At 39.9% G+C, this 27,110-nt stretch overlaps 1 protein-coding gene across 11 annotated transcripts in view; it reads left to right on the forward strand.

The window, feature by feature from the left end:
* The window catches only part of LOC127944882 (E3 ubiquitin-protein ligase HUWE1), a 52,017-nt gene that overhangs the window by 4,107 nt on the left and 20,800 nt on the right, over positions 1–27,110 (forward strand). For 7 of the 11 annotated variants that reach the window (XM_052541276.1, XM_052541278.1, XM_052541284.1 and 4 more), the window contains 56 exons: positions 16–114; positions 196–402; positions 516–668; positions 1,010–1,072; positions 1,481–1,558; positions 1,661–1,708; positions 1,832–2,000; positions 2,120–2,220; positions 3,072–3,222; positions 3,316–3,443; positions 3,535–3,675; positions 3,802–3,907; positions 6,878–6,985; positions 7,075–7,176; positions 7,276–7,356; positions 7,611–7,717; positions 7,982–8,159; positions 8,262–8,353; positions 8,482–8,684; positions 8,804–8,861; positions 9,060–9,236; positions 10,565–10,810; positions 12,454–12,587; positions 13,555–13,655; positions 13,929–14,117; positions 14,218–14,434; positions 14,608–14,730; positions 15,254–15,491; positions 15,585–15,926; positions 16,217–16,339; positions 16,468–16,563; positions 16,714–16,983; positions 17,635–17,787; positions 17,932–18,059; positions 18,279–18,360; positions 18,465–18,641; positions 18,782–18,935; positions 19,162–19,559; positions 19,661–19,856; positions 19,947–20,114; positions 20,253–20,401; positions 20,688–20,754; positions 20,884–21,107; positions 21,391–21,602; positions 21,703–21,885; positions 22,112–22,284; positions 22,378–22,508; positions 22,600–22,675; positions 22,762–22,860; positions 23,141–23,271; positions 23,360–23,519; positions 23,973–24,201; positions 24,380–24,558; positions 24,634–24,723; positions 24,835–24,995; positions 26,492–26,537. In XM_052541276.1, the coding sequence (XP_052397236.1) occupies positions 16–114; positions 196–402; positions 516–668; positions 1,010–1,072; positions 1,481–1,558; positions 1,661–1,708; positions 1,832–2,000; positions 2,120–2,220; positions 3,072–3,222; positions 3,316–3,443; positions 3,535–3,675; positions 3,802–3,907; positions 6,878–6,985; positions 7,075–7,176; positions 7,276–7,356; positions 7,611–7,717; positions 7,982–8,159; positions 8,262–8,353; positions 8,482–8,684; positions 8,804–8,861; positions 9,060–9,236; positions 10,565–10,810; positions 12,454–12,587; positions 13,555–13,655; positions 13,929–14,117; positions 14,218–14,434; positions 14,608–14,730; positions 15,254–15,491; positions 15,585–15,926; positions 16,217–16,339; positions 16,468–16,563; positions 16,714–16,983; positions 17,635–17,787; positions 17,932–18,059; positions 18,279–18,360; positions 18,465–18,641; positions 18,782–18,935; positions 19,162–19,559; positions 19,661–19,856; positions 19,947–20,114; positions 20,253–20,401; positions 20,688–20,754; positions 20,884–21,107; positions 21,391–21,602; positions 21,703–21,885; positions 22,112–22,284; positions 22,378–22,508; positions 22,600–22,675; positions 22,762–22,860; positions 23,141–23,271; positions 23,360–23,519; positions 23,973–24,201; positions 24,380–24,558; positions 24,634–24,723; positions 24,835–24,995; positions 26,492–26,537 (8,395 nt within the window). The remainder of the gene's footprint in view (positions 1–15; positions 115–195; positions 403–515; positions 669–1,009; positions 1,073–1,480; positions 1,559–1,660; positions 1,709–1,831; positions 2,001–2,119; positions 2,221–3,071; positions 3,223–3,315; positions 3,444–3,534; positions 3,676–3,801; positions 3,908–6,877; positions 6,986–7,074; positions 7,177–7,275; positions 7,357–7,610; positions 7,718–7,981; positions 8,160–8,261; positions 8,354–8,481; positions 8,685–8,803; positions 8,862–9,059; positions 9,237–10,564; positions 10,811–12,453; positions 12,588–13,554; positions 13,656–13,928; positions 14,118–14,217; positions 14,435–14,607; positions 14,731–15,253; positions 15,492–15,584; positions 15,927–16,216; positions 16,340–16,467; positions 16,564–16,713; positions 16,984–17,634; positions 17,788–17,931; positions 18,060–18,278; positions 18,361–18,464; positions 18,642–18,781; positions 18,936–19,161; positions 19,560–19,660; positions 19,857–19,946; positions 20,115–20,252; positions 20,402–20,687; positions 20,755–20,883; positions 21,108–21,390; positions 21,603–21,702; positions 21,886–22,111; positions 22,285–22,377; positions 22,509–22,599; positions 22,676–22,761; positions 22,861–23,140; positions 23,272–23,359; positions 23,520–23,972; positions 24,202–24,379; positions 24,559–24,633; positions 24,724–24,834; positions 24,996–26,491; positions 26,538–27,110) is intronic. The other 4 variants (XM_052541279.1, XM_052541285.1, XM_052541281.1 and 1 more) reach the window with 3 other exon arrangements.

Below are 27,110 nucleotides of genomic sequence, written 5' to 3' on the forward strand. Positions count from 1 at the left end.
GCACTCCTCTTCCAGCCTGCTGATTGCAGGACTCTCATAGAGAAGCTGAAAGGATGCAGCGACGAACAGCTGTTGCTGGAACTGCAGCAAATCAAGACCTGGAACATTGGCAAGGTATATGCCAACACCACTAGCATCATATTGTGTTTAATATGCATGTTCAGATGTCTTATGATGACCTGTTTCTCTTCACAGTGTGAGTTGTATCATTGGGTAGACCTGCTGGACCGTTTCGATGGCATCCTCTGTGATGCAGGGCAGACAGTGGAGAACATGTCGTGGTTGTTGGTGTGCGACCGGCCAGAGAATGGGCAACTTAAAGCCTTATTGCTGGCGGTGCTCAACTTCACTGCGCTGTTAATCGAATACAGTTTTTCAAGACACCTGTACAGCTCTATAGAGGTACCACAACTCTGAACCAATACAACAAAACCTGCTTCCGTTAGCCTTAAACGGTTTGTCACAACTTGATTTTGAGCATTTGCTTTTCTCTTTTTTTGTGTGTGTGTCTGTAGCACTTGACCACCCTCCTAGCATCATGTGACATGCAGGTGGTTCTGTCTGTGCTGAATCTCCTGTATGTGTTCAGCAAACGTTCCAACTACATCACCAGACTGGGCTCAGATAAGAGAAGCCCACTGCTCGCCCGACTGCAACATCTGGCTGAGGTATGAAAACTTGAGTTTTAGACACATCATCATATTTTTGATTGCTGAAGTCTAGAAGATTGGAATGCCAAGTCTGAAAGCATATATGTGGCTAATGCTGTTTTAAAAACACCCCTGTCAATTCGAAAAGATGAATCCATGACTTGCATCTTTGATTCTACTGTGAACTTTTGAATCCTTGTTGAAATTAGTTTTAGATTTTTAGTATCAGTTCTAACCAAAGCAGCATGATGACCTGGTTTTGTACAGACAGGTGTTTTCATGGTGATGTTTCAAGACTGTTTCTTGTTATCTTTCATCCTACACCTTTTCCTAACTTTTTTTTATTTCCACTGTCCTAGAGCTGGGGTGGGAAAGAGAATGGATTTGGTCTTGCAGAGTGTTGTAGAGATCTGCCGATGTCGGTATGCTGCTTTGTTCTATTACATATTATACTATGTCACTGTGAAAAGAGAAAAAAACATGCTATATTTGCTATATAGTTTTGAATTGTGTGTGACTAAAATGATTCTAAGGTAATGTAATTAAAAGGATTGTTATAATCAGTTGGATATTATACAGAACTCAATTCTGAAATGTTAAATATTAAATAAGTACTGTAATATCACAATCTATAGTATTGTTTTAAAGTGTCTTTAAACAGTTATTGCTGTTACAGAGGTTTATTAACTTTTTTTGTAAAGAAACTTATGACAAATGTGAATGTTGCTAAAATGTCTATTTATCATATCTTTGATGTGGCAAGTGGAAATTGACAGGACAAGTACTAATTAACTTTTCTTTTCTGATGTGTGTATATTTGTGTTGTGCAGAAATATCCACCGAGTGCCACCACATTGCACTTTGAGTTCTATGCAGAACCCAGCTCTGAGGTCAAAGTGGAGAAAAAGGTATGCTTGCCTTTATTTTGCCATTCTCCATAAAACATTGCTCATATTTTTTAAGCAAACAATTCATTTCCTTATATTTGACCTTTGTTGTACCTTTTGCAGTCGAGCAGTAATACGCTACACTACATTCATATTGAACAACTTGATAAGGTGAGTTCCCCTAGTTGTTTTCATTTGCTGTCCTTGTGGAACAGTTAAAGGAAGTGCATATACCTTTAATAGCTATTGATTACACTTGAATCTGATATTTGCTTTTCCCTGGTGTGCCCTCAGATTTCCGAGAGCCCCTCAGAGATAATGGAGTCTCTGACGGCTATGTACAACATCCCTAAAGACAAACAAATATTGCTTTTCACACACATTCGCCTGGCTCATGGCTTCTCCAACCACAAGAGGAGACTGCAGGCTGTGCAAGCCAGGCTGCATGCCATCTCCATACTCGGTGAGTTGACCCCTCTGGTACTGACCAAAATAAGTACAGGTGTTTATTTTCATGAAATGGTACTAGGTTCTCACTTTCAGTATGGTGAGATTTGATTTTGTGTGGTTATTTTTTTGCAGTGTACTCCAATGCCCTCCAGGAGTCAGCCAATAGCATACTCTACAATGGGCTTATAGAGGAGCTAGTGGATGTACTTCAGATCACAGACAAACAGTTGGTGGTGGGTAGCAATTATTAATCTTTATATCTAGCACTATATGATTATATGTACTAGGGCTGGGTATTTCAAGCAAAAATAATATTCGATGATTCCTGGGTATTAATCGATTATTATTTGAAAATTGCACCCCTCCCCTGCATGCATATATAGGCTACAGACTATAAACAGAGACATTCACGCTTTTAATCTGTATGATAACAAACTGATTCATTCATTAGGAAATGGGCTATCTTTACTCAAGCAATGATTGTAACGCTGAAACATATTTATATAATAAACATAACCAAATAACATCGCTTATTAACATAACAGTCCATCGATTAGCATAAATCACATGCTCATAAGGCTAGGGCATATACATAAAAAAAAATTAACATGGATTGACACGTAAATGTAGTAATTATACCATAAAAGCATATAATTCAAGTCAAGTGTGTTTCACAGTCAACACACATGCCTATGGTTTTTTGGCTACATTTAAAACAAGGAAAAGATCACTTTTAGATAAACAAGGCAATAATAGATGCACTCATGGATATATGAAAACAAAGTTCTCTATGATCCATCTTTGAGTCGACAAGGTGCCCTATGGCAGTGCCGCACTCTGATTACATGAACTCGTCAGCAGCGAAAACGTGGTTTTCTTTTTTAGACCATAATCACACAACTTATTAGATATTCTATAATTAAATTAACAAATAGAATATTCTAGAATCGTGACCCATCCTTAATATGTACTTGGCTTTCTTTAGAGTTATTGTCAAGAATTGGTATTTGACTACTCAAACAGAAAAGGTGCTTTTAGATTTTATGAACACCCAGTTGTCACCTACTTCATTGTATTGTTGCAGGACATTAAGGCCGCCTCTTTGCGCACGTTGACATCCATAGTGCACCTGGAGCGCACTCCCAAACTCTCCAACATTATCGACTGCACAGGAACGGCCTCCTACCATGGATTTCTGCCTGTGCTTGTCCGCAACTGCATCCAGGCCATGATCGGTGGGGAGATAGACTTTTAGCTCTTATTTCTTTACCTGAGCCTTTTTCTTAGGTTTCAGGTTTGGTAACATTCTGTTCTTATTTTTGCTTCAGACCCACTGATGGAGCCCTATCCCCACCAATTTGCCACAGCCCTTTTCTCCTTTCTTTATCATCTGGCTAGTTATGATGCAGGCGGAGAGGCCCTCGTATCTTGTGGTATGATGGAGGCATTGCTAAAGGTTGGTACTTCGCTGCTTCCTCATTTGTGCAGCTCTAATGAAGAAGGTGTTATGTGCGGGTGTATTGTGAACCATGCCACTTCCACATCAGGTGATCAAGTTCCTTGGGGACGAGCAGGACCAGATTACCTTTGTGACACGGGCAGTAAGAGTTGTGGATCTCATCACCAATCTGGACATGGCTGCTTTTCAGTCCCACGGCGGCCTCTCAATCTTTATTTGCAGACTGGAGGTACTGAAAGCCCCCCCCCCCCCCCCAGCACAACTCATTCAGCCACTTGTTTCTATGTAGACTATTCAGCTTTTTGCCCTCTGCCCTTTTGTTGACGGAATGTGACCCCATTGTTTCCCTGTGCAGCATGAGGTTGACCTCTCCAGGAAAGAGTGCCCTTTTGTAATCAAACCAAAGATCCAGAGGCCCAACACAGCTACTGAGACAGAGGACATGGACACAGATATGGACAGTTAGTACAGTCTCTGTTATGTTTACTGCATATGGAAGTATTGTTTATTTTAGTATATATTAGACTTTATTAGTAGTGACTATATTTAGTTAATCCATATTTAAATCTAAGTATAGTATCCACACACTCATCTCATCTTTACACTAGGGTTATGTAATGATTACATGTGGATTTATTTTTGTGCTTCACAAAATAGTTCACATCAATGTTTGCTTCAGGGCCCCAAAATTGTCCTAACCTTTCCCTAATTATGGGGCTTATGTAAGGATGCATATTTTATATCCCTCATTTTAGGTCTGTTCATAATTAAGGTAAAAAAAATCTGCATTATCATCAAATCTGGTTATTATTGGTATTCTGGATATGCAAAAAACTGTATCTGCCATAAATAATCAAACTTCTGTCGCATCCCTCTGGGCCACCCCATTAAAGCAAGACTAAGAGCATGTATTCCAAACTGTTCATTTTGACAGGTGTTTTTGATTTAGTCTTTTATCTTGAGACAGAAATGCTTAATTGTCTTAGTCACATTTTAGTCATTTGAGACTTTCATCGTTTTAGTCGACGAAAAATCATTGCATTTTTGTCAACTTTTAGTCATGACTTTGTCATTATTTTAGTCAAACTGCAGTAACCAACATTTTTGGAAGCTATTTTGTATGTAGTTTTCAAAAAAATTGTCATTAATTCTTCTCTCTTTAGACCAAATCGATTAAGCTTATGAGGAATTTGGAAAAACTTGAATGGATGACAATTTTCATTTTTAGATGAACTTTCCCTATAACATTCTTTCAGATGTAATATACATATAAATTTTGAAAAAGCACATAATAAGACATACGAAAGATACAAATTAAACTAATTTTTCAGATACAGTAGGTTTGCTTAACATTTGTACATTTATTTAACATCTTGTGTTGGTTAACATTAATGACACGGATAGGTACTTAACTAGGAGTACTGTCCCTTTAAAGTGGAAATGAAGCAGTCAGTAAAGTTTGCATTAACAAAACAACTTCCATTTAAAAAAAATAAATAAATACATAACAAACATGATTAATGTAACAATTTATAAGAAGGCGGCATGTTTTGTTCTAGCTTTTGGAGCAAGGGCACCGCCATCTTGCAGTACCACCGCATGTGACGTCTCGGGGTTGATTTGCTCCAATGGCCAGTGAAGTAATATAAGCATTTCTTTACATTTTGAACCCACGTTTGTTTTAAAATGGAGGAAGATGACCTTGAAAGCACTGTTAAGTCCATAAAAGTGCAACTGACTATGCATTAGAGCAGGGATAGACAACTCCGGTCCTGGAGGGCCACTATCCTGCAGAGTTTAGCTTCAGCCCTCATAAAAACTCACCTGCCTGTATCTATTTAGTAAACCCGAAAACACTGATTGCCGTGTTCAGGTGTGTTTAATTAGGGTTGGAGCTAAACTCTGCAGGACAGTGGCCCTCCAGGACTGAAGTCGCCTATCCCTGCATTAGAGTATATACGGTGATGGGGCCGAGCAGTAGGGCCTATTAGGGGTTGAAGAAACAATGATCCTGCTGGTTTGGGGTAAAGTGAGGGTCAAAACATAGATACTCCTCAAGACTGTCATTCTGATGCACTTTGTGTGCATTTGTTGATGAAGGCTTGAAAGAAAGCTCAATTTGGTAGCCTTGTTAATCACTGTCCGAGCTGAACTGTGGCTTTGTGTGTGTGTGCAAACATAAAATGATCTAACACAATGCGTGAGAAATGCATTTAAATCTCTTTCAGAAAAGGTCTATCACAGCATGTGTACTGCATTAAAATATATTCTGTGCTGTCTCACGCTTGGATGGCTTAAAACTCTTTAATATTTAAACTGACATGATTTAAAACACGTGAGAATGATAAACTTTGAGGAAGCAGCACTGGTCTGATTGTTCAGATAGGTGATTAGTTAAACCCTACATCCTGTTAACAGCAGGAAAACTAATCGTATTCGCAAATGAACATAAAATATGATACATACAACTGGTGAACCAATTGATGTAATGCATATGTCTCAATGGTCTGACATAACAATAAAATGCGACATGAATGATATTGTATGAAGCGTTGTTTATTTACATTATGCTGTGTCTAGCATTATGAAATCAATGTTTGGGATACCACGATCAAAACTTAGCATATAGACAGTTAGATGTTGAATATTCATCCAAATTATGGTGAAAACCAAATTATTTGTGTTAAAATAACATTTGTGTGTTCAAAATGTAAAGAAATGCATATATTACTGCACTGGGCATCTGAGTGAACCAACCCCATGTCGTCACTTGCGGTGGGTGGTACTGCAAAATGGCGGTGCCCTTGCTCCAAAAGCTAGAACAAAACATTTTTTTTTTTTTTTTCTTTAAAATGGTTACATTAATCACGTTTGTTATATTTTTAAAATCAAAGTGGAAATCACTTTACTAAATAATGTTAACTTAACTGACTGCTTCACTTCCATTTTAAGACTGAAGGCTGGGTTCGGGTGCTGAGGCCATTTTTTCAGAACCGTAGATTGTGTTTTGGTAGTCTATCCATCCCCTACAGCTACCATACTAAGACTACATATGCAAACGCCCATTATCTTATTGCAATACAGTGACAGGGACACACATTTTAAAGGACAAGACCGTAATCTATAGGATGTATTTTGAATGTCTGGTAGTTCTCAAATAACATTATAGTTCCATCTCGTCTTATTAATGAAGACGCATCATAAATTTTGTCAGTTTTTATCATATATTAGTATTAGCTTGTCAATGTCTCATCTTGCCACAGAAAAAAATGTTCGTTAACAAATATTTTTCGTCCTCATCTTCATTGTCAAAATTAACACTGATTCCAAAGTCTTCTGAAGCTAGATGCAATTTGAAAGGAAGTAACGGTTTGGAATGACATGAGTGCTAACTACATTTTTGAAGTGAGTAAATGCTTTTCTCAATGTAGTGTCAGAGGTTGCCATGGAGAGCAGTCCTGGCCCATCCACTTCTTCTGGTTCCAGAGCAGAGGCAGATTCACGAGCACAGAGCAGTGCAGCCAGCACCCCCAGAGCAGGTATAATAAGTAACCTGCAATTCAGGAGGTCTCTTTCATATCAGTACAGGAAGAACTGTGATAATACATATTTTCTTCTTTCCTAACAGGAGTGCAGTGCATTCCTCAGAGGGCTGCTCTGTTGAAATCCATGTTGAACTTCTTGAAAAAAGCCATTCAGGACCCTGCATTCTCTGACGGCATTCGTCATGGTATAAAACTCTGTATTTAATGATGCTTCAACTTTTGCATTGTGGTTAATAGAGCATTTTTTATTTCTTATATTCATTGCCTTTGCACTCTCTCTATAGTAATGGATGGATCCCTCCCTACCTCTCTGAAACACATTATCAGTAATGCAGAGTATTATGGACCATCACTGTTTCTTTTGGGTAAGCACATTGACAACAGTACTTCTGGTGTTGCTGAAATTAGTCAAACTTTGGAAATTAGCTCTTTATTTACAACTTTTTGTGGATCTGGCTTTGAGGTCACCTGTATTCAAGAGCAGAAAGTTGTACAATAGTATGGTTAAAAGCCTCTTTGCAAATTGTGGAATCAATTGGTTTGAATCTTGCCTAGTTTATTTTCCTGCCCTTTTACTATTTTTTTTTTTTCTAATTCTTTTTCTCTTGCTCTGTTTCAGCAACGGAGGTGGTGACAGTGTTTGTGTTCCAGGAGCCCTCTCTACTGTCATCTCTGCAGGACAATGGTCTCACCGATGTCATGCTACACGCACTGCTCATCAAAGACGTGAGACCTGCTTAACAATATACCTGTTTTAACTCTGTACCATCTCATTTTCTCCTTCTCTTCTATTTTTGAACCGACACATTTTGCCCATTTCCAAACTCCTTTTGTCTGTTTTAAGGTCTTTGACCAGCCCCCATTCAGTCATGCTACACCACTTTTCCCCTCCAAATACTTCTCTAATGTTTTTCCATTGCTTTATTCCTCCCTCTTGGATATTTCAGCAACTCATGATGCATTTTAGACCTCTTGCCTTTGTTTCTGCAGGTCCCTGCCACCAGAGAGGTGCTAGGTTCACTGCCTAATGTCTTCAGCGCCCTGTGCCTGAATGCCCGTGGTCTGCATTCATTTGTGCAGTGCCAGCCCTTTGAGCGGCTGTTTAAGGTGCTGCTCTCACCAGACTACCTGCCAGCCATGCGCCGTCGACGCAGTTCTGACCCACTAGGTGAGTGGCTCCTACAGGTGTACCTGTTTCACGCAGTCAGTGACTTGAGTTTGCAGATAATTGGAATGTGTTTCTAACAGGCAGTTTGATTTTATGAAACAGGTGACACTGCCTCTAACTTGGGCAGTGCTGTCGACGAGCTAATGCGGCACCAGCCCACACTTAAAACCGATGCTACAACAGCCATCATCAAGGTGAAGTGGATAGTGCTGAAACGTTTTGACACATCTTAAGAAATGCCCTTTTATTGCAGTGCTATATGCATACTTAAACACTTTCTTTCATAGTCCTTGAATTTGATTACTAACTTGACCTTTAACAGTTGTTGGAGGAGATCTGCAACTTGGGCAGATCGCCAGAATATATCTGCCAGAAACCCTCCATACAGAAAGCAGATGGGACCGTCACAGTGCCTCCAGCTCGCTCGAACCATGCTGCAGAGGAGGCTTCCAGTGAGGATGAAGAGGAGGAAGAGGCTCTACATACCTTTACCCAACAGCAGGGGGAGCCAGAAACCAACAGGCAGTTAGTGCATCAAAATAGCCTCTAGTGTTCCTTAATTGTTCCTCAATACCATGTGTGAGAAATTTAGATTGTTTTAGATCTAATTAATAGACCGTTTTTAACAAATTTATGATTTACAGAGTGGTGGGAACAGAGGAGCGAATCCCCATTGCTCTTATGGATTACATTCTGAATGTGGTACGTGCACACCCTAGATTCTTTGCATCTTATTTTATACCCCCCTCCCCCCACTTATTAATCATTAGACTGTCTATTCTGACTTATTCTTACTGCATTCACACAGTTCATTGGCTGTTTATTAAAATGCTTAAAGTCTAAATAGATGAGAGTTTGCTCTCCAAGGACTGGAACTATAATACGTGCCTTTCCTTTTAGATGAAATTTGTGGAGTCCATACTTAGTAACAACACCACAGATGACCATTGTCAGGAATTTGTCAATCAGAAAGGACTTCTACCACTGGTGTCAATCCTTGGGCTGCCCAACCTGCCCATTGACTTCCCCACCTCTGCTGCCTGCCAAGCTGTGGCAGGAGTCTGCAAATCTATACTGGTAAGATTGACACCTACCTGTAGGATATACAGAATTTTCTCCTAATCATATGTGTCAGGGATTTTGCTTTGCTTGAGTTTTAGGGTGTGTTCACACTTGTCATGTTTGGTTTGATTAAAATGAATCCTGGTGCGATTGCTATGTTAGTGGTTCATTTGAGCAACTGTAGACCACCATCTGAACCCTGACGCACACCAAACAAGCGGACCGAGATCACTAAAAAGATGAGTCTCGGTCCCTTCCAAATGAACTCGTGAATTAAATATGAACTAGGGATGTTCATTTTAACCGGTTAACCATTAACCGACTGTTAAGAATTATGACCGATTAATACAATGGTTAACAGTAAATAAAAATAATAATTTATAAATGCTACATGGTTAAAATGTTATATATATATATATATATATATATATATATATATATATATATATATATATATAATATATATAAATGAAGTTTGTTTTTAAAAATGTATTTAGATAAGGAAAAAACTATTTGCATTGATTTGAAAATAATTACAGACATTATAATAAACACTGTTAACATAGCTAGGTTATTTTAGTTCCCCTCACGCCACAAAAATCCTTTCAATTAACAGTATTTAGAAAAGAACAAGAATTACAAATATAAGAATCTATAGCTATTTACTTCACTTGCATTCCAATATCCACGTAAAACAAAATGTTTTGCATAACAGTAGGTGGTAGGGTGATAACACTTAACGGCACATATTTAAACTGAGCAGTGTTTTTTGACCATGTTTGACCGTATTTAATGATAATAAACAGGCATCATTCGTCAAGGTAGCAATGCTTAACCGTGTGCGTGCACATTCCTTTTAGTCAAAAAGCAACTCCTTTTAATCAAAAAGATAATCGAATTTGTTAAAGGTCTTCCTTTATTTGTGTACATTCACAATAAAAACGAATCTTTATGCTTTTGTAAAATTAAGTTTATGCATTTAGCAGACGCTTTTATCCAAAGCGACTTACAGTGCATTCAGGCTAATATTTTTTTACCTAACATATATTAAACCTAAGGTTCCGCTTTAAGTGGAACACAGCTTTTGTTTGGGTGTTGGGTGAGTTCTGTAGCAAAATATACATCATTCAACCTGACCAACCAGGTTGTGAACATATCACTATGCCTTTAGGTTAGGTTCGCTGTCAAAAATGCCAGTGTGAACGTTAAACAAACCAGGACCAAATGTATCTTTATTTTTTTTTGCTCCAGACCAAACAAACCAAGAGAACCGAACTACAAGTATGAATGCACCCATAGTATTTAATTTTGTTTTCACCCCTCACTTTCTGACTGTGTCTTAGACTTTGTCCCATGAGCCGAAAGTTCTCCAGGAGGGACTGTGCCAGTTGGACAGCATACTTTCTGCTCTGGAGCCTCTTCACCGGCCCATCGAGGTTCCTGGTGGCTCTGTGCTGCTCAGAGAGTTGGCCAACGCAGGCCATGTTACAGACGCCACACTGTCAGCACGAGCCACCCCACTCCTGCACGCCCTCACAGCAGCACATGCTTACATCCTGATGTTTGTTCATACCTGCAGAGTTGGACAGGTATGCATATAAGAAGCTGTATTTTCATCAGGGCTGCAACTAGTCATTATTTTGATAATAAATTAATCTGTTGATTATTGCTTCATTTAGTTTGAAAGAAAATAAAAATCCATTATTTACAAAATTGTTATGCCACATCCTGCTCAATGTTTTCCTCCAAACAATATGAAGTTTGAGGGACAACAAAACAAATGTACTGAATGTGTCTCATTCAGGTCAGGTGCAATTAAACATTATGTGCAGAAAAAGGGGTTACAGTTTAAGTGAATTGCTTACCATTTGAAAAGAGAATTAAGACAAATAAATGTTAGCTGGTGCAAGGTAGGAGGAAAACAAATTTCCTCTACTCATCTTAACATTACTTTTACTAAATTACGAGACCTGCCAACCTGTACCTGTTTTTGTCCTCGAAGTACGCTGGTCTGATTTGATGTCTAGTCCATGCGCAATACTGAAATCAAGCAACAGCAAAAAAAAAAAAGTTGAGTTCGGCCTATCAGAGCACTGGGCTCATTCCCCAAATAGCAAGCTGGGAAGATTTACAAATGCGTACAGCTTATTAAAAGGAGACTGCAAATCGACAGCAACACAAACTCCTGCTTGATCCCCTTCCACTCCCACCATCTGACTGATTTCTTAAGCGAGGACAGTACAGTAGTCATTATTTCGGTTGTGCATTTAAATAATTTCTGTACATTTAATTTCTCTCAGAATTGGCTTTGTGTTTGCCTGTGAGTTCATGTGCTGAGATGAGCAAACGCTTCCCCGCTTACAGCGTGCATTTGAAAATGCCAGACACCGTAGACATCTTCCACTATTTTTCAACAATAGAGATCATTTAGAACATGTTTTTTACTCCATAACATCAGTTGAATGTTTGAAATGACATTTCATCACTTTTCACAGAATGAGGCATAAAATATGATAAACTGTAAAAAAGGCTGTCGATTAACAAGGGATTTTAATATACATTATTATAAAAATACCTGAGATGACTTGAACGCCGATAAACTATATCGTTTCGGTGTAATGTTTCATAATTCAAAGCAGTTCTATATTCTTTTTATTAGTGGTTCCTAAGGTTTTTGCAGTGTGCACCTCTTTATAGTGTTTGACGCTATAACATCCCATTTTAACTGCAATTATACACATTCACTGTATTCAAGGCTTGAAATTAAATGTTTTGCTCACCAGCCACTGTGGCTATTGGTTTTCCAAAATTACTAGCCATTTCAACAATTTTTGTTGGGTAATTAGGTTTTATAAGGCTTCAGTTACTGCATACTAAAATGCCACAAATTGCAAAAAAATAAAAAATACTCTAAACCGAACAGTGTGGTTAAAGGTGTGTGTGACTGAGTCCAGACCTGCTAAATCTTTGAATAATATTTATCATTAAATCCTGCATTTTGCACATTGTGCAGTTATGATATAGACATTAGCAATAAAGGAGCTTCATCACAGAAGTCTGTGAGGATTAATCCGTACCTGATAAAGAAAATAATCTACAAATCTGAATATCAATTTTCACATTGAGGTATTGTTGCCCGGTTAATTAAAGCTTAGTGTCTTAGCAGAAAGAGGGTGAGAAGATGTTCAGAGTGCGAAGACTGATGTGGTACCTCTTGTTCCTTTTCCTTCAGAGTGAGATCCGTGCGATCTCAGTCAATCAGTGGGGATCTCAACTGGGTCTGAGTGTTCTGAACAAACTGAGTCAGCTCTACTGCTCTCTGGTGTGGGAGAGCACTGTGCTGCTGTCCCTCTGTACACCAAACAGGTTGGTACTGCTCTCATCTCACAGCTGAAACTTAAGTATGTGGTGGGCTTTTAAAATTCTGTCCTAACTCAATCTTTTGGTGAAACGAGACACTTCTCTCTGGTGATGTATGCCAGACTTCTAGGGCTGGGTAAAAATATCAATATCTTGTTATTAATCGATTCTCTTTTTTTTACGAACGATAATGATCCTTAAATCCCAAGAATCGATCAGTCTAGCCTGTTTACAGTTAATGGACGGAACATTGAAGGACACTTCCCATCCAATAAATAGCAATAAGCATTGGTGCTTTTAATATGAATCAAAGTCCCAGATTTCATTTTGTCTATTGTTTTTACTTTATTTTATGTTAAGCACTTTGAATTACCATTGTGTATGAAATGTGCTATATAAATAAACTTGCCTTGCCTATTGCATTGCAGTATTCAAACTGTTTAATGTGGCGTGACAGATCGCTGTAGTGACTCAGTTAAAAAAATAAATACTGAATTGAAGTAGAAATATTATGTAATTTGTAATTTTACCATTTTAAAAACTTAATTGTGTAATTTTAACAATCCTATAGCTTATAAATTGTAAACTTCAATATTACAGTAATGTAGTTCCAAAATACTTTTTTTTTTTTTTCTCCTTGAAAAATTTGGCAAGTGCTTGTACCTGATATATATGCAAAATAATCTATATTGAATCAAATCGAATTGGTAATTGAATGACAAATTTGTGTCAAAGCCCAGCCCTACAGACTTCTACAGTTTTTTTTAATGCACTGAAACCCCCCTCGTCCACAATTGACTGCAAGCATGCATTCATTTTTGAGTTATGTATGTCTCAATATGGAAAGAAAACATGTGTTGCTGCTGCTTACTATTGTACAGTATAGAATTAGGCCAGGTGGTTGTCTACCAACTAAAACATAATGTTCTTGTTTGTTTGTTTTTGTGATTTGTCCCGCTTGTCTTTTTTGCAGTTTACCTCCTGGGTGTGAATTTGGTCAGGCTGATATGCAGAAACTTGTGCCTAAAGATGATAAACCCTCCAGCAGCACAGCAGCTGCAGGAAGGAGATCTGGTAAACATACTGCAATGACTGCATAGTGGCTATTTCACACTTAGATTCTTTATAAATCTTACTACTTTTCTCTGCCTCCTTATTTAATGATTTTATATGTACAATTTTTGAGAGCTTTTTTTAGCCACCAGTTTCTCTTTTATTTCCTCTTTCCTGTCTTTCTGCACCTTGGTTATTTGCAATCATGTAGTTTTTTGCTGGTTTGTATTTGCTTTTATTTTTTTTTTCTAAAGCCCTTCTCTCTCTCTCTCTCTCTCTCTCTCTCTCTATCAGCTGAGACTGAGACCCTGCCTGTGGGGGTGGATCCCTCTGCTCAGGGTTTGCTAGAAGGAATGGGCCTGGATGGAGACACTCTCGCTCCCATGGAGACTGATGAACCCACAGGCACTGACCCCAAGACTAAGTCTAAACTCACCCCTGCAATGGCAACACGCATCAAACAAATTAAGCCTCTGCTCTCAGGTCAGCACCAATGGAGTGGTCTCAACCACTTTAATTGGGTATTTAATACATAAAATGAGAATCTCTGAATAACATTGCATCTTTCTCTTTATCTCCCCAGCCTCCTCTCGTTTGGGCAGGGCTCTGGCAGAGCTCTTTGGACTGTTAGTGAAGCTCTGTGTGGGCTCACCTGTCCGTCAGCGGCGCTCTCACCACACCACCAGCACAGGAACCGCCCCAACACCTGCGGCTCGGGCCACCGCTTCTTCTCTTACTAAACTCCTCACCAAGGGTTTGAGCTGGCAGCCCCCTCCCTATACACCCACTCCACGTTTCAGGTAAATAAACTTAGCGAAGGTTACTCTATAATTCTGAACATAGCATTAGTATCTTTAATGATAGTTTAGTAAAGTTTAGCTGCTTTTAATCCAATGTAAACAGACTTCCCTGAGTATTGTCTCTTCTGGAGGTCCTGGAGACTAATATTTATGTGCTTCTCTTTCCTAATCAGGCTGACTTTCTTTATCTGCTCTGTGGGCTTCACGTCACCCATGTTGTTTGACGAGAGGAAGTATCCGTACCATCTGATGCTGCAGAAGTTCTTCTGTTCTGGTGGCCATGATGCTTTGTTTGAGTGAGTAGTTTTTTTGGGGGTGGGTCTAAGATTTATAACCAGGTCTAATGTTCATAACCTTAGACCTGGAATAATAAAATCATAAGTGATTTGAAAATATGGACTTTATTGTATGTGGCATTTTCACTGCATGATTATCATAGCCAAAAAAACAATACTGCCTTGTCTATGTAAATTGATCAAATAAATAACTGATCTAAACCTTAATCTAAAAATAAAACCTTGTCCATTAAAGGATTAATTCACTTCCAGAATAAAAATCCTAATAATTTACACACCCCTGTGTCATCCAAGATGTTCATGTTTTTCTTTCTTCAGTCGCCAAGAAATGTAAGGTTTTTTTAAGGAAAACATTCCATGATCTTTCCTCAAAAACCTTACAAAACATCTTGGATGAAATAGACGTGATTAAATCATCAGGAAATTTTTATTCTGGAAGAGAACCAAACCTTTAATTGTGCTGTATTGACTTTCTCTAGTATTATACTCATTACAATCATTAAAAATGCTTTGTGTTCATCAGGACATTTAACTGGGCCCTATCCATGGGAGGTAAAGTGCCCGTATCAGAGGGCTTGGAGCACTCTGAGCTGCCTGATGGGACAGGAGAGTTCCTAGACGCCTGGTTGATGCTAGTAGAGAAGATGGTGAACCCCAGCACTGTTCTGGACTCCCCACACTCTCTGCCTGCTAAAGTGCCTGGAGCAACACTCAGCACCCCACAGTTCAGTGCATTGCGCTTTCTCATCGTCACTCAGAAGGTATGACTTTAAATCTTAATAGAAATGAAATAAATACACTTTTTATTATTGGGAAGCAGCACAGTTCTGATTTTTATATTTCTCTTTGTGTAGGCTGCATTCAGCTGTATTCGTAACCTGTGGAACCGTAAGCCTTTGAAGGTCTATGGTGGACGCATGGCTGAGTCCATGCTGGCCATTCTGTGCCACATCCTACGAGGAGAACCTATCATCCAGGAGCGGCTCTCCAAAGAGAGGGAGGGCACTGCTCGGCCTGATGAGGAGAGCAGTTCTGCAAGCAGTGGAGGGACTACTGTGCCTACAGCTGCAGCGGGAGCAGTTGGAGAAGCAGTGTCTGGAGGTGCCAATGGCAGCACTGCTGGAGGCTCCACAGAGGAGGGAAGCAACACTGCAGCACGCAGAGAGCCACAGGTCAACCAGGCTCAGCTGACTCAGGTACTGTCACTTCTTGTTGTAGGGCCCTATGAAATTTTCTAAATTCTAATGGTTTAATTTTTAATAATCAGAAAGGATGTCTAATGAATTGAATGGATTGTGTGTTTTATGATAGAATGCAATAGGTTATTATCAAAAACTGTAAACAAATGAATGCATCTCTTTAACAATTTAATCAAATTAATCAACAATCATTTACACAAATGAGGTTGTGTTGTATTCAAGATCTGTAATACTTGAAGAGAGCTATTAGCCATTGCTAACCAGTCAAACCTTGACCTGCTTCACAGCTGATGGACATGGGCTTCTCCAGAGAGCATGCGATGGAGGCTCTTCTAAACACCAGCACTATGGAACAAGCCACTGAGTACCTGCTCACACACCCTCCACCACTGCTCAGCGCAGCTGTCAGGGTAAGAGTCTAACACGCAGACAACGCTCTCTCTCTTTCTCTCATACGCACACGCACACAAGCATACACAGACAGGATGCACACACAAGCTATAAGTTAGTGTAGTCACTTTGAGCTTTGTTTCTGTAGGAATTCACCATGTCTGAAGAAGACCAGATGATGCGGGCCATTGCCATGTCTCTAGGTCAAGAAGTTAGCATGGAGCAGCGCTCAGACTCACCTGAGGTGGGCACCTACACAATCATTACATCAGTTAAATAGGAATTACTGAGTAGCACAGCATAGGCCACCTCACCTGTCTACTTCTCATCTTCACTAATCTTTCCCTGCCTTTGGACAGATATGTGTCACAACAATGTTAATTTTTGTTTGTAGGAAGCAGCTCGTCGGCGTGAGGAGGATGAGAGGAGAGCAAGGGAGCGGGTAGAAGAGGAAGAGGCACGCTGTCTGGAGCGTTTCCAGGAAGCTGAGCCTCTAGACACCACAGAGCTACATGCCTTTACAGACTCGATGCTGCCTGGCTGCTTTCACCTGCTCGACGAGCTGCCAGACACAGTGTACCGCCTCTGTGATCTGCTCATGACTGCTATTAAAAGGAACGGCCCTGAGTACAGGGACCTCATCCTTAGACAGGTGGTCAATCAGGTCAGTATACCCATTTGTTCACACAACATACTAATTGGAATAGGTATTTTGGAAGAAATACTCGTACACATAGAGTCAAATAACTGGACAAACATGACATCAGTGTACTTGTGGTCTTAAAAAAATTTTTTTTTTGATTTAAAGCAGGGGTGTCTAACTCAGTTCGTGGATGGCCTCATCCCTGCGGACTTTAGATTCAACCCTAATTAAACACCTGATCCAGATAATCAAGTCCTTAAGGCTTATTTGAAAACTGCGTCATATGTGTATTGGAGCAGGGTTGGAACTAAACTCTGCCGAGTTATATAACCCGATCTAAAGGTTTATCTTGAAATTAAACGTACTTACCCCTAATGTTTGTATGGTAGTGTATATTTTCACACATAAATGCATCTTTTATTAAAGGTTAAATTTTTCTGTATAAAGAAAATGTTAAATAATCACTGGAAATAGCAGTATTTAAGATTTCAGCACATAAAAATGCATGATTAACAAGGATCAGCTGTAGTGCTGGTCACATTACTGTAAGTTGGCCCAGGTCTGTACTGTATCTAAAATGCTTAATAATAATTTTTGGGTAGGTTGCATATTAGGCTTTGATTTAAAACCACGACCCTATCTTCAACTATATGTTTGTGTATATTTCCAAAGGTTTGGGAGGCTGCCAACGTGTTGATAAAGGCTGCAGTGCCGCTAACAACCAGCGACACCAAGACAGTGTCTGAGTGGACGAGACAGATGGCGACCCTCCCCCAGGCCTCCAACCTGGCCACCCGCATCCTGCTGCTCACGCTGCTCTTTGAGGTACACGGTCTTGCACAGTCGTCTGTACACATCATCAGTGTTTATTTTTACTCTTTCCTCTAAAAGAACTTAAGGATCTGCATGCACAAGTACATACACCCACTGTGCTTTTCTGATGGAAGCATGTCATGCTATGTTCCACAGGAGCTAAAACTCTCATGTGCTCGGGTGGTGGAGAGCAGTGGTGTTTTGACTGTGCTGATTAAGCTTTTGGAGGTGGTGCAGCCCTGTCTGCAAGCTGCCAAAGAGCAGAAGGACATCCAAACACCCAAGTGAGTCCCTGTCCTTCCCCTGTCTGCTTGAGTGATCAGTCTGCGCTCAGACGTCAGCATTCCTAGAAAGCTCTGCTGACCCAAGCATGTTAAAGAAGAATTTAAGAGCAGAATATTATGTGTCGGGTCTTGCACAACAATTTATAACACTTTTAATTTAATAAGATATATAAACATGTTTCCCCATGTCTGTTTTAACAATCCTGTGTTTATTTGTAGATGGATCACCCCTGTTCTCCTGCTTATTGACTTCTATGAGAAAATGGCTGTTTCATCCAAACGAAGAGCTCAGATGAATAAGGTTGGTTTTCAGATGAAGTCTGTTGTCATCCTAAACTGTCAATATGACAGCAGTGAACAACTTCTGTATCTAGAGTTATATTAACTTTATTCTTCTTATCTTAGTACCTGCAGCCCAATGGAAATAACTGGCGCTGGTTTGACGACCGTTCAGGCCGCTGGTGCAGCTACAGTGCAAGTAACAACAACACCATCGACTCCGCCTGGAGGGCGGGAGAGACCAGCGTACGCTTCACTGCAGGCCGCAGGAGATACACTGTCCAGTTCAACACCATGGTGCAGGTAACAGCTACAACCTGGTCAAAGCACTTGTATTGTGGATCAAATAGAAATGTGATGAATTAATGCGAGTGGCCTTACAGTATGAGTAGTAGATCTTTATTCTTAGGTTCTTTCTATATCTCTTTTTTTTTTTTTTTCAGGTGAATGAGGAGACCGGGAACAGACGCCCAGTTATGTTGACAGTACAGCGGGTGCCACGGATGCCTAAGACCCCAAAATCTGGAAGTGTTAATGATACAGAGAGAGAAGATAGTGAACAGAGAGCAAAGACTGAGGAGACACAGACTGACACAGGTGGAGAAACCACAAACCTATACAGTTAAAAAAAAAAACATTTCATTGCGTGAAGGAAATCTTGTTTCTGCTTTTTGCAGAGCTTTGGCCAAGAATAAAATAAAATCATTTTATTATAATTATTATAATAATTCATTAGCATTTTGAATGTTTTATTTTTTGATTCATATGTATATTTTGTAGTTTTTGCTGTTTGATTACATTTTTTCTTTTACGACTTATTCAGATTCCAGCTCTGTGGCTGTGGAGATGGCGCCCCCTAAAGAAGAGTCAGAGCAGAAGGATTCAAGCACAGTAGCCCCCTCTACCCTTCAGGACCCCTCTGGATCCAGCGCTATTGTTGTACAAGGGCTGACGGAGGAAATGATCACTGTTTTGATCCGTGCCTGTGTCAGCATGATAAGCGTTCCTGTGGATCCGGACACATTACATGCCACTTTGCGTCTCTGTCTGCGTCTCACACGTACACACCTTTACGCCATGATGTTTGCAGAGCTCAAGAGTACTCGTATGATCCTGAACCTCACTCAGAGCTCAGGGTTCAATGGCTTCACCCCACTGGTCACTCTGCTCTTCCGTCACATCATAGAAGACCCAGCCACTCTGCGACACACTATGGAGAAGGTGCATATTCACATGAATGCTACATTTCTATTATTTTAGGTGTATTATCTGAAATAGTTTATCCTTGTCTCACTGGTACTCGCTCGTTCTCTTTTTTTCAGGTGGTACGGTCTGCTGTCACTAGTGGTGCAGGAAGCACTACTTCAGGTGTGGTGTCAGGTAGTCTGGGCTCCAGGGAGATCAATTACATCCTTCGTGTCCTCGGCCCAGCGGCCTGTCGCAACCCCGAGTGCTTTACTGAAACTGCCAAGAGTTGTATCCGAATTGCTCTCCCGGCCCCAAGAGGTGCTGGCACTGGTATGGTGGAAAAACTCCCAGAAATCCTCTCAAAAATAATAGATCAGCATAATCTGTTATTCTAAATCCTCAAATCTCTCTATTATTTAGCCTCAGATGATGAGTTTGAGAACTTCAGAATTAAGGGTCCAAATGCTGTACAGTTGGTGAAGACCACACCCCTGAAGCTGTCCCCACTGCCCTCCATACCAGAGACTATTAAAGAGGTCATCTATGACATGCTGAATGCCCTAGCAGCATATCATGCTCCAGAAGAGGGTAAGAAATCTCATCAGACAAAAAAACGAGAGCATGCATTTTATTTAGTTCATGGTCCAGAGCTATCAAGCTGATATCTCTCATCAACATCCACTTCTCCTAATGCTTGGGGGTCCATTTGGGTTTGTTTATATGTAGCAGAGAGAGGAGAGGAGCGGGTAGCCACAGTACCGGGAAGTCAAGACCTGTGTCAGATCCTGCAGGATGTTGGTGATGATGTCTACCAGCAGTACAGACTTACCAGACAAGGCAGCGATTTTGACTCTCAGTCTGCCTTCCACATCAATGTAAGATGACATGGAACTATGTATTGATTTTTGTGTATTGTATCAATTATCGTAGAATGCCATAATTATCATCAATATTGATAAACGAATCAATCAGTTTTATCCAGGCCTAGAAAATTCAGTGATTTATATATATTTTTCTATGTCTGGATCACTGCTCACATTTTCTTCAACTTCAACTAGCTTCTCTGTGAAAAACACACTTAGCCCCAAGTGCATGTATACTATAATGGGCTCAGAAATGTGGGATTTGCATTAATAGTGGGTGTTAATTATACTCTGTCAGACTCAGGTGTTTGCTGCAGATGGTGCTGTTGCAGAATCCTCCCAATCTGGAACTCCACAGGGAGAAGGTGTGAACCTCTATACAAGCACACAGAGCTCAAAACCTTTCTTACAATGTCCTTATTTTTCTCACTTGTGCTAGTTTCTTGACTTCCCCTTGACAATTTTTTTCCCGTCATTGCTTTTTCTGTCTCTAGCCTCTACGCCCGAGGAAATGCGGGAAGAGAAAAAGGAGCAGGAGGGAGAGAAGGGAGCTTCCTCGGAGGAGAGCCGAGCTGCCAAAGCTAAGGCCAGCAAACCTCTGATGCCTACTTCTACCATCCTGAGGCTGCTTGCAGAGCTGGTGCGCTCCTATGTTGGCATCGCCACTCTTATCACTTCTTACAACTACACAGCTGGCCAGTCAGAGCTCATTAAGGAGGTGAGTCACATCAGTTTGGTGTACAACCAATGTTTCTGGCCAAGTGTTTCACTTTTCACATCATACTGTTTCTAAAGAAAACGGAGTGTTTATGCAATATGGAGAGAGAACACATTGTCTGGACATTTATTTCAATTAGGTAATAAATGTTAACCTGAATGCACCGTAAGTTGCTTTGGATAAAAGTGTATGCTAAATGCATAAATATTCATTTAATTTTAAATAAATATCAGTTTTTTTTTTTGTTTTTTTTTTACTTAAAAAACCTCATATGTATGTACAGGATTGCAGTGTGCTGGCATTTGTGTTGGACCACTTGCTCCCACACACCCAGAACTCGGAGGATAAGGACACCCCTGCCCTTGCGCGCCTCTTCCTTGCCAGCCTCGCTGCAGCTGGAACAGGCACTGATGCCCAGGCGGCCCTGGTCAATGAGGTCAAGGCTGCTTTGAGTCGAGCATTGGGCATGGCAGAAGGCACAGAAAAGCATGCCCGGTGAGTCGATCTGCCTAGTCGCTATTCTAAAATTGACCTAAAAAGATACCTAGAATGTACCTAAAACTTGATTAAACTTTGACTTTTTTGGTCTTTACAGCTTGCAAGCAGTAATGTGTATCATCAGCACCATTATGGAGTCGTGTCCCTCCACCTCAAGCTTCTACAGCACAGCCACAGCCAAGACCCAGCACAACGGCATGAACAATATCATCCGACTCTTTCTGAAGAAGGGCCTTGTCAATGACCTTGCCCGTGTGCCTCATAGCCTTGATCTATCCAGGTATCACAATAGTAATAATAATAATAATAATAATAACAAATAATAATAATGAGAACATTCATTTGATATATATTTAAGGCAAGTATTTATTTAATTATTCATTCATTCTTTTATCCCAACCATGCTTAATTGCCCATTAATATAATTTTAGGCAAAAGTAAATTTTTAGTCATTTAGTTTTACATTTTTTTTTCTTTTCATTGCTGTTCTTTTTTATTTCTTGCAGTCCTAATATGGCGAATACTGTAAATGCTGCACTGAAGCCTTTGGAGACATTGTCACGAATTGTGAACCAACCTAGCAGCCTGTTTGGGGGCAAAGGTGGATCCAGCAAGAATAAGACAGAGCATGACACTGTTGGTACAGTCAGGGACGGCAACAGCAACACCCAAGATCAAGGTAACACTCATATCATTGATCATACTCTCAGCAGAGTATGGATACATTGGCCTTACTGAGTAATGTGTGTTTTATGGCTGATGTTGTGTACAGGGGAGGCAGAGCCAGCAGAGAATCGTGACCGTGGTCAAGCCACAGATGCCGACCTGATGGATGGAGAAAATGAGGGAGACACCGTGGTCATTGCTGGACAGCCCGAGGTGCTGAGCACTCAGGCCATGCAGGTTTGAAGCACAGCAGTTTGTGGGTCTGTTCTCCGTTGATGAAAATGATAATCCTCCTTCAACTGAACAATGTTTGATTATATTCTTGTAGGTGGAAAATGAGTTGGTGGATTTGATTGATGAACTTTTAGAAAGAGATGCAGGAACCGTTAATAGCACCATCATCGGTAAGTGATTTATTTGATTCCTGGCCAAATATGGAAGTAATACAGAGTTGGATGCTTGTATTTAATTGGAATTTACTGTTAATTAGTGGGTCGCTCTGGAGAGGACGAGTCTCAAGAGGACGTGCTGATGGATGAAGCTCCTTCCAATATGAGTCAGGCCTCCGCTCTCCAAGCTAACAGAGAGGGTAGGACATGAATCTCTCTTGAGTTTTAACTCTTGGCACTTATGATGACAATGACCCATAAATAGTATAAATACCCATTGGGTCTGCTAGAAAGGGGGCCCATCCTCTGAATTTTAGTGACTCCATCTGGAACTTCAAGCTCTTATCCACTTTTTTTTCTATTAGTATTATTTAAAAAACCTGACATTTATTCAACAGACTTAGTTCCCAGTTTCTTTATAATCCTCAAATCTGTCTTGGGGAAGATCCTGCAGTCATTTTGTTTTCTTTACTGATTTAGACTCTATGAACATCCTTGAGCCAGAAGATGAAGAGCACACACAGGAGGAAGACTCCAGCGGTAGCAACGAGGATGAGGATAGTCAAGATGAGGAGGAAGAGGAGGAGGAAGAAGAAGAGGAGGATCAAGTAATAGTTATTTAAGCAAACTCATAAGCCACAGTAGAAAAGTGATCTCTACTTTTTTCCATATTTTACTTCTTGTGTTATGTGTTCTCAGGATGATGAGGAGGGAGATGAGGATGATGATGACGAAGGCTCAGAAATGGAACTGGATGAAGATTTTCCTGATATCAATGCTGCTCCACACATTCGTTTTGAGAGATTTGACCGAGACGATGACCTCATCATTGAGTTTGATAACATGTTCTCCACATCTGGTAAGAATTTTTTTTTTTCTTTTTTTAAATACCGTATTTTTCGGACTATAAGTCGCATTTATTTAGAACCAAGAACCAAGAGAAAACATTACCGTCTACAGCCGCGAGAGGGCGCTCTATGCTGCTCAGTGTAGACTACAGGAGCACTGCGCAGCAGTAGAGCGCATAGAGTGCCCTCTCGCGGCTGTAGACGGTAATGTTTTCTCTTGGTTCATTTCTCTTGGTTCATGTCAAATTAATTTTGATAAATAAGTCACACCTTACTATAAGTCGCAGGACCAGCCAAACTATGAAAAAAAAGTGTGACTAATAGTCCGGAAAATACGGTAAGTCAAAGAGCCATAAGATAGTTTTCTTATTATTCTTCCCTTTTTCTTTTTTTTTTTTTTTTTTTTTCCTTTTTTTTTTGGATGAAATGTCACATCTACTCTTTCTGCCTTTTGTACACTTTAGCTGACATCCCTCCCTCACCAGGAAATATCCCCAGCTCCCACCCTCTGATGGTGCGTCATGCTGACCATGGCTCACTGACTCTGGGTGGATCAGGCACCAGCAGCAGATTGGCTCAGGGCATGGGACGCAGCCAACGATCTCTCCGCCAGCTCACGGCCAACACGGGCCACACAGTCCATGTACATTACCCTGGTAACCGTCAGCCCAACCCTCCTCTTATCTTGCAAAGGTGAGTCCTTTAAGCAACGTGTTTGCCTTTGAGTTTAATAAGAAATTAAATGACAAGCTTTACAATGGTGCAGAAATCGATTACGATTAAATACGATTAAAAATCATATCTTTCATTTGTTCTCATGGTCCCACTGTACTTTCAAATTCTTTTTCTTTTTTGTGTGTGTGTGTCTCAGATTATTGGGCCCCAGTGCTGCAGCTGATATCTTGCAGTTGTCAAGCTCTCTGCCTCTGCAGTCTCGCGGGCGTGCACGTTTACTGGTGGGTAATGAGGATGTGCATATTATTGCCCGTTCAGATGATGAGCTGCTGGATGACTTCTTTCATGAGCAGAGTAGCACTGGAGGACAAGCTGGTGAGTTTCCCACAGACAAGGTGCTTTAAAATTAATGGTTAAAGATGCACTTGCTAAACCCTGGTGTTTGTACAGGCACACTTTCAAGCATCCCGACTGCCTTAACCAGATGGACGGATGAGTGTAAAGTCCTGGATGCCGAGAGCATGCATGACTGTGTGGCTGGTGAGAACATCTCAAAAATGAATATATTATAGCATCTGTTGTTTATGGACTGCAGGAAGAACTGATAAAGGAGTTTATGACTAATGACACGTCTTGTGCCTGGTTTCTCAGTGGTGAAGATCCCTATACTGCAGCATTTGGAGAGTTTGCGTGATGAGGAGCTGGAGGAACGCAGGGAGAAGAGGAGGAGACAGTTGGCAGAGGAAGAGGAGACAGCAAAGCAGAATGAGAGTTCTGCTGTTGGAGAGGAGGCCCGGGAACAGAGCCTACAGGTAAAAGAGCAAAATGTAAACAAATAAAGATAGAAAGTACATGTGAAGTCTATAATTCAGGTGTAATCTACAGACTGTATTCCAGACAGGTGCTTCTGTTATAGAAGCTTTATTGATTTATTATGGTAGTGAATGAGTTTTGTTGTTTTGATCATGTTTTTAATTGCCAAACAGTGTTGCTTGCCACATTAATATAGGATTTAACTGATGTGTGTTCACACTTTTGAATGTGGCTGATCTATCTAATCATACGCTACCATACAAAATGTTGTTTTCTAAGATTTTTTGAAAAGTTCCTCACCAATCAAAAATACAGTGAAACAGTAATATTACAGGCAATCTCAAGGATTTTTTTATCTGATTTGTATCGGCTCTCCTCAGTCCGATCCTTATTTCATATCAGCTGTCATGCTGGTGTCGTGCAGGAGATGCCGGTATGCGCCTTTAAGTAGGTTTGCCAACCACTAGGAAAAGACGCTCAAATGTGTGTGCCAGAAAAAAAATATGTCTGTTCTAACTTCTGTAACGTGTGAGTGTAAAATTTTTTGAATGAGTGTAAAATCACTCATTTATCAATCATTCATTTATCGTTTAGTTTTATCTGCCATCTGAGATGTCAGTGTTATAACGGTCTGCTATGGTTTGCATCTTGATTCAGACTTGACTGACCGACTGGTGTTCTGACACTGCTAGCTATATGCTTTCTAACCTTATCTTCACTTTGTTACAATTACTCTGCTTATTATACATATAAAATACAAGTTTATATCAAGTAGTCCCATATTCATAATTGTGTTCACAAAGTTTTACAGTACATCTGCCATGTCTGTGTGTACATATATATATAAAGTGTGTGTATGTGTATTTTATATATATATATATATATATATATATATATATATATATATATATATATATATATATATATATATATATATATATATATATATAAAAATTTGGGGGGCCGATTTGCAAAATCCGATATATATATATATATATATATATATATATATATATATATATATATGTATATATGTATATGTATATGTAATTTAGAAAAAAAAATCTGTATGTAATCAGAACATAAGCCTCATGCACTTCTAACAGAAAAATGTAAATATTTAAATGGCTTTCTAACATTTACAGATGGAGGATATACCTCTGAAATGTAAGTTATGCATTCAGGAAGACAGCACATCTCAAAAACATTAAAAACAGCGCGAGTAGCCTGTGTCTCAGTCAGAGGCAGACGCAGCCTTTCTGTCTGAGCACTGTGAAACAAAATTATAAACTATGTCTTAGCAGTTTTTAAAGGACTTAATATGGAGCTTGTCACATGTTAAGAACAAATTGGATTAAGCACTTTCTCTGCAGCAGCTCAGTCTGTGTCCTCCACAGTTTTTTCAGATGCGATCGTCTCAAACTACTGTATTTCGATATAAACGGTATTGCCTCATATTGAATCAACGTGGATGAATTGTTTTTATTTCCCACAGGGCTCTGGGCTTGGAACAGTCAATGGAGCTGGAGAGAACGCTGCAGGTAAGAGCACTGGAAGGTTTGAATTCTTTTCTTTTTTACATAATTTGATGTTAATAGTGTTGTAGTGCATGTTTTTGTTAAGCACACACAAAAAATCTAACAGTGTTTTGTTTCTGAAATGTGAAAATGTGCTCACATATTTTATATGAAAAACCAGGGTTCTGGATGAGTTCTGCTGTGGGCTGTGGGATGAGGTAGTAGTTTGTATAGTTTTAGGATCACACCAGATCTGGGAGATAACTATACAGTCTACTGTCTTTCCCACGGTAACCGCTTCAACAGCTGGATGATCTTCCTGTCTATCTCCATCACTGCCGCAACTGCTACTAAGCAACAATTAGTTAATCAATCAATTGTTTCTAGGCAACTGCTTAATTATTTATAGGTTTGCATCTACATGAATCACATTCACCACACTACTGTCAATATAAATACATCTACGTTTATTTTTTGCCTTTTGCTGTAAATTGTTTGAATGTAGTTACTGTCTCCAGTTGGGTGAGGCTACAGTGGCTGTGTTGTGGTGAGGTAGTAAGTTGTGTTGTTGTTGGGGATCAGTATAGTGTGGCCCCT

The sequence above is a fragment of the Carassius gibelio genome, chromosome A23, assembly GCF_023724105.1.
Source record: "Carassius gibelio isolate Cgi1373 ecotype wild population from Czech Republic chromosome A23, carGib1.2-hapl.c, whole genome shotgun sequence".
In the NCBI taxonomy this organism is placed as follows: domain Eukaryota; kingdom Metazoa; phylum Chordata; class Actinopteri; order Cypriniformes; family Cyprinidae; genus Carassius; species Carassius gibelio.